The 6468-nt window shown below is 44.9% G+C and overlaps 1 protein-coding gene across 1 annotated transcript; it reads right to left on the reverse strand.

Moving 5' to 3' along the window:
* Nucleotides 1-2248: 2248 nt before the first annotated feature.
* LOC123051697 (phosducin-like protein 3) lies at nucleotides 2249-5095 on the reverse strand. The gene is made up of 4 exons (XM_044474661.1): nucleotides 4786-5095; nucleotides 4334-4477; nucleotides 3157-3365; nucleotides 2249-2586 (listed from the first exon to the last, which is right to left on the reverse strand). Exons 1-4 carry the CDS (start codon nucleotides 5025-5027, stop codon nucleotides 2426-2428), a joined length of 756 nt encoding a protein of 251 aa, XP_044330596.1. The 5' UTR covers nucleotides 5028-5095; the 3' UTR covers nucleotides 2249-2425.
* Between the last annotated feature and the right edge of the window lie 1373 nt (nucleotides 5096-6468).

Below are 6468 nucleotides of genomic sequence, written 5' to 3' on the forward strand. Positions count from 1 at the left end.
TGGAATATTGGGGTATTTATAGAGCAAAGAGGCAGTCCGGGGGCACCCGTGGTGGGCACAACCCACCAGGGCGCGCCTGGGCCTCCTGGCGTGCCCTGGTGGGTTGTGCTCTCCTCGGAGCACCCCCCAGGTGCAGCCAGGGCCCATTATGTTCCTTCTGGTCCAAAAAAAATCTCCGTAAAGTTTCGTTGCGTTTGGACTCCGTCTGATATTGATTTCATGCGATGTAAAAAACATGCAGAAAACAACAACTGGCACTTGGCACTATGTCAATAGGTTAGTACCAAAAATGATATAAAATGATTATAAAACATTCAAGATTGATAATATAACAGTATGGAACGATAAAAAATTATAGATACGTTGGAGACGTATCAGATCCTTGCACCACGTTTGAGCTGCAACACTTGCCAATACAACTTCTAATATTTTTCACCAAACTGAATATGATTGGACACTTGCTCAACACCTTTCTCTCTCTCTCTCTCTCTCTCTCTCTCTCTCTTGCTCCTTTTGTTCTCTCTCTTTTTTCCTCTCTTTTTCTATTTTATTCTGCAACACAATAGATCCAACAACAAGACTCACAGAAAAACAGTAGCAACTTTGGATAGAACTTGGTGCAAACACAAAGAGGAAAGCAAACAACTAGATCTCAGCAAACAAAGGCTTGGATTTTTTTGTGGCCTTTTGGCTTTGGACTCTAGACGGGGAAAAAATCAACGTAAAAATGATAGATCTAGCTATAAGGATACCGATCCTACCGTGTAAACCTTGCTATGCGACACCTTCTTCAGAGAAGAGGATGTACAAGGGGTGGTTCGCTTCACGGCGTAGGATCGATGAATGGATGGGGATAACTAGCTACAAGCAGCTGAAAAACGAAAAATAAGAGATTATGACCCGACGAGGAGGATGCTAACCGTAGCCTAGAATCTGAACATTTGCCGATCCACAACCCACAATACTACCCCACACAACCACGCTCAAGTCGTGGAGCATGGGATAGGTGCAATCCGCAAGGGAAACCACGAACTCTAACCCACACAGCATGATCTAGTCATTGAGCACAGATTAGGAGTGACTTCTCAAGGAATCACGAGAATAAGGATAACAAGAGCTCTCCAATCTCAGGAGGAGTCTATGTCTTTGGTCTTTGATAGAAAGGGCAAAAGTCCTCAAAGAAGGGAAGAGCTAGCCTATTTATAATAGGGACACCCCCTGGATAGGTGTGAAATCAAACTAGTTTTGGGAACCAGTTTAGTGTGGAAGAGAACCAACTTTGGCTTGACTAAACGGGCTTCGAGACTTAATGAGGTAGCTTCTGGAAATCTCTCGTTGGAGGTGGTTGGTGGTTCCCGACTAAACATTGTTCACTGGAGTTGAACAATGTTTCCTTCAGCAGCAAAGTCGAGTTTTGGAAACCTTTCGTGAGGTGGGATATCCAAACTCGTGCAAAACATTGTTTCATGCTATTACAATGTTTCTTCAGTAGACAACCTATTTCTTCGCAACTTTGTTTCTTCATCATAAAACACTATTTTGGCACGGACTGAAAATGTTGTTGGTCTTCTTCGGTGTTCAGTAGACAACCTATTTCTTCGCAACTTTGTTTCTTCATCATAAAACACTATTTTGGCACTGACTGAAAATGTTGTTGGTCTTCTTCGATGTTGCACCTGAGTTCAATCAACAACGAAGGAGAGGTGAAGGCATAACCATGTTTTCAAGGTCAAATGATAAATTTAAGTTAGCGTTCACCTGATCATGTATTTTCTTTGCACGGCTTCTTGCGATTGGACCTTTGATGATTGGTGGTGTAGTGTCCATGGTTGGGATGTCCTCATTAGAAAGGGATCGGCAATTTGCTACTATGGCCGAAGCCAGTTCATAAAAAATGTACTCTACCATTTGTGAAGTCGAGAGCCCAATCACAAGTTGCAACACGCCAGTTCTTGATTCCAAGAAAACAAAGTTCATGCCTCGAACCTGGAGGGGGATTCGCCGCTCCAGGTTGGATTAGCGCCGAATCTAAGGGATCTCGCGTATGGGGAGTAGGGAAGCGGAGACGGGATTCAGGCAGGGTTTGTGGTTCAAGAACAAATCGTCACCGTCGATGGAAGACAGGCACACGAGACAAGTTTCTAGCCAGAGTGACTGCAGCGTGTTTTAATTTTGGCTGATTAGCCTCATGTGAGCTTACACTTTCACGCTTCCAAAATTGGTCTACGCTTTCACGTGGTTTACTCTCTTCGCTTCAAATTGCTTAAATTTTCGCAAAGTCGTTTATACAGAACCTCGTCAAAACAGCTTCCAGATTTTTCACACACAGACAACCAAATAAGACCAGTAAAGCTGAGACAAATGTTGTCCGTGGATCAAAATGATATCACCGAGCCAAAACAAAACTAGCAGAAAAGAGTAAGTTTTAGTCGCTATCATCTTCGTCTTCTCGCGTTTCAAGCTGGGAGACAACCTTTTCTATGAACTTCCTGCGAACGCCTTCCATGACATTGTTACGGGATGAATCGCCACCACCTTGTCCATCATTCAGTACTGGGTATGAATGGCAAAGCGCCAATGCAACAGCTGAAATAAACAGAATGAAAGTCTAGCATAAAGAATGGAAGACCCTGCATGACACTTAAAGATTACGTGTGCTCACATCAGTTAAGTGGTCAAGAAAAATCCGTTGTTGTTTCTTATTCACACGACATATTCGATTTTAATTGTAACAGCAGCATAACTGTGAACTAGGCATGCCACTGTATTAGGCACTCATCCAAAATTTGTTCCCTCGATTTTTTTTCCTGTTTGTCATATGATGCAAGGCAAACATACATCAGGACAATATATCCACCGTAGACATGCCTGTGGTAATGAACATGATTTCCTCTTAGTACGGAAGGAAAAAGCCTCATCCTAAGGTCAAAGATTATAGTCACGTTAAGCCATCTAGATTGTAATATCCACAGAAACTGTGAATTGTATCCTGCGACTGGCTAATTGAAACATAATCCTAATATCGCACACTGTTCACTGGTGTGTACTGACAATATTTTTGCCCAACCAACTAAATAAAGAAGAGTAACTTGAACTAACCTCACAAAAGAAAACTTGAACTAACATAATGGAAACTGCTTGTGTGGTACAACTTACATTCAGGTGTGCATTTCTTTCCACCGAACTTCTGTAGACCAACATAAGTCCCTTTGACAGCACTGTTGTTGTACACCAGTATTGTAGGAACATTCCTATCTGGGTAGTTGGGAATACAGTCCGTGGAAATAATTTTAACAAACTTGGTTTCTGCATATTTTGTTGCCAGTTCCTCCAGGCAAGTCTCAAGCAGCCCACATTCTGGTATCCTGCGATAAGATCCATAGAAGTCTCAGACAATGAACAGTTCGAGGTAGAATTTCTTCCTAAAGTCATTTCTGTATTATAAGCACCTCTGGGAAACAGTTAAACAGCATATAAAGCAGAAGCACTGCAAACGTCTCACAGAAGCATAGGGCATAATGGCCTAAAATCCTACAGTTTCCAGTCAAAATGAGTATAAATCAAAATAGGAGCAAAGGGCTTTTCGTAGGCTGTTGCTCTGTGCAGTTAAAGATGGGATCCAACCTGTTCTGTTTGCGGAGACCGTATGGAGTAAACCGAAGTACTAGAAAAGAAGAGGAAAGATATCATGGTGTGGTATGGTTATCTTGTTTATTTTGAAATGGTAGTTCAAAAATCACGTGCATACAAGGTCAGATTTTGCCAGAACCATTTCAACACAATTATATCTCTGGATAACAAATTCCAAGAACCATAGTAGATAGTACTCATTTTCAAGCTGCCATAGCTAATTTTCCTATTTTTAATCAACATAACAAACACTCCCGCTGTAAAGAAATATAAGAGCATTTAGATCACTACTTTAGGCCCTGTTTGTTTGGGCTTTTGCTTCTGCTTTTGCAGCATTTCCACTTTGACCAAAAAGCCATAAAAGATTCTAAATAGTTGCTTTTGGAGTTTTATGGCTTTTCATGAATCAATCTAGCAATATTTGGCTCGAAAAGCCATGAAAACTCCAAAAGCACCTATTTAGGAGCTTTTATGGCTTTTTGGCCAAAGTGGAAAAGCTGCAAAAGTAGAAGCAAAAGCCCAAACAAACAGTGCCTTAGTGATCTAAACGCTCTTATATTTCTTTACGGAGGGAGTATGTATAGTTCGACACTTAGTTACGAACAAAGTTCTACTTACATGCCCATAAAAAAATTAGCTGATTCTTGTTGTAGTTTTTGACAGAAGAAGGGCATCATATTAAATAGGAAGAATTTCGCCTTACGCATCCTTGTAGAGGAAGACCACAACCCAGACATCCCGTGGAGCCTGCGAAACCTCACGCACAAAATCAGAGCCTGTGATGGGCTGTACTGTGCCGAATCTGGCAGTTTTTGCTGCCTCCTTGAGCTCTGCAAGCCTCATCCTCCTGTAAGCACACCACAACATCAAAACATCAGACAATTGGTGGACATGGATTTCTGGCTCCATGCATCAGAACGACACTTTCTCGCAAGTGGTACCAAAACAACTGAAATTGTACAGTAGTGCCCCGAGTCCAGATAAAAAACAACCGAAACAGACCAGATTTCTGTGGAAATCACACGAATTACCTCCATCCTACCGTGTAATTCGGATCAAATCAATCACGAAAAGCACTAGTGGAACACATCTCATGGATCACCAGACGTGCGGGAGACTAGATCGAGGCCGATGGGGAAAAGAGAGGGGGCGCACCTGTACTGCTCGAGGAAGCGGTCATCGTCGAGGTCGTCCTCGAGCTCCTCGAGCTCGTCGGGGTCGCGCGCGTCGAGCCACTCCTTGGACTTGGGCTGCTCGTCGGCGTCGACCCTGGGGGCGAAGGGCGGCGGCTTGAAGGGCTCCGGCTTCTCGGGCAGGTTCCCGAGTTTGCGCTGGATGTCGTCCCACTGCGTGGTCGCCCCCTCCACGTCCCTGTACACGAAGTGGTAGTCCGCCATGGCCGAGCCTCGAACGAGCTAGCGAGCGAGAGAGAGATCGGGACAGGAGAAGCGGAAGGCCAGTATACCTGGCCAAGGCAGCCCGTCCCGAACGGCCCGACCTTGCCCATGGGCCGGGGCTGGGCCTAGATTTTGCGCCCAATGGCCGGGCCGGGCTGGGTTGGGCTTGTTGTATTTGCAATTTAAGAATGAGGCCCGACCCAAGGCCTGATGAGCTTTTTGACTGATGGGCCGGGCTTGGGCCGGAAAACTAGGCCTGACGGTTGGCCCATGCCTAGGTTTTCTGCTTTGGGCTTTGTTAGGCCCAACCCGGCCCGAGTTATGCCTAGGAATGCCGAAGGGGAACGAGGAGGCGAGAGAATGGGAGAGATCGGTTGACAGGTGGACCCCATGTACTCGCGCTAGACGCTATCGCTCATGGGATCTGGATCAGCGTGTGGCAGGTTGGGCCCACTTGTCATTCAGATAGAGGCTTTCCGCTGGATGAGACGGTGCCACTGATTGCGAAACAAAAACTGAGGAGAGGAAGCAAAGCGGGAGAAGATCATTCTTCGGGGAAGCGGAGATGACGGTTGGTCATCTCGCCAACGACACCATCCTCTGAGGCCGCGAAGGCACGGTGAGCTCCTCCTCCTCGTCTGCCCTTGCCCTCTTCTCCTCCGATTTGCTCGTTGTTGTGTTTGCGGCTCGAGATATATTTTTGTTGGTGGAATGTGGGGGTTGGAGGTTAGGGTTCTTCGTGGTGCGGCTGCAGCGGCGAATCGGGAAGATTTGAGGTATTGTTTACTGCCAAAAAAGAGTAGTGTTTGGTTGCAATAAAAAAGTGTGACCACAGAAGATGGTTAGCACAGAATTATTCAAAAACAGATCAAATTGGAAGGAATATTCAAAGTAAGAGCAAAGATGCACCATTTTTTTACGTGTTAACGGCGGGCTTACGCTGAACCATATATTCCAAGACGAAAACAATTACAGAGAGAAGCATAGGAGTATAAGAGGGGGGGTAACAAAAGTTCAGAGAAAATAAAAAAAGTTTAAAGGAAATACATAAGGCATGTAATCTCGTGGCCAGGTGGAACAACATTGATCCCCAGTCTTTGAGCAGAGATTGTCTCTGAGCATTCTTGCACCGATGGACCAGAGCATTAGATCGTCCGCTGCAACTCGACCAATGCAGTGTATGCCCCAGGTTTCATTTCTAAATACTTTTGCGTTCCGCCTTTTTCCAAGTATTCCCAAACACGATGATGATCACACTAGAGCACACTTTGTTGGTGGTTGCACCCAGCCAAACATCCAGCAAACTATCTGGCCATCCATCATAAAGGATCTGGAGTTCATCCCACAGAGGTAACAATAGGTGGCATTGAATAAGAAGGTGAGTGATACTTACGCAAGCACCACAGAATGGGAACACATCTGAGGTGGCGATTGATCTCCG

The sequence above is a fragment of the Triticum aestivum genome, chromosome 2D (genome assembly GCF_018294505.1).
Source record: "Triticum aestivum cultivar Chinese Spring chromosome 2D, IWGSC CS RefSeq v2.1, whole genome shotgun sequence".
NCBI lineage: Eukaryota > Viridiplantae > Streptophyta > Magnoliopsida > Poales > Poaceae > Triticum > Triticum aestivum.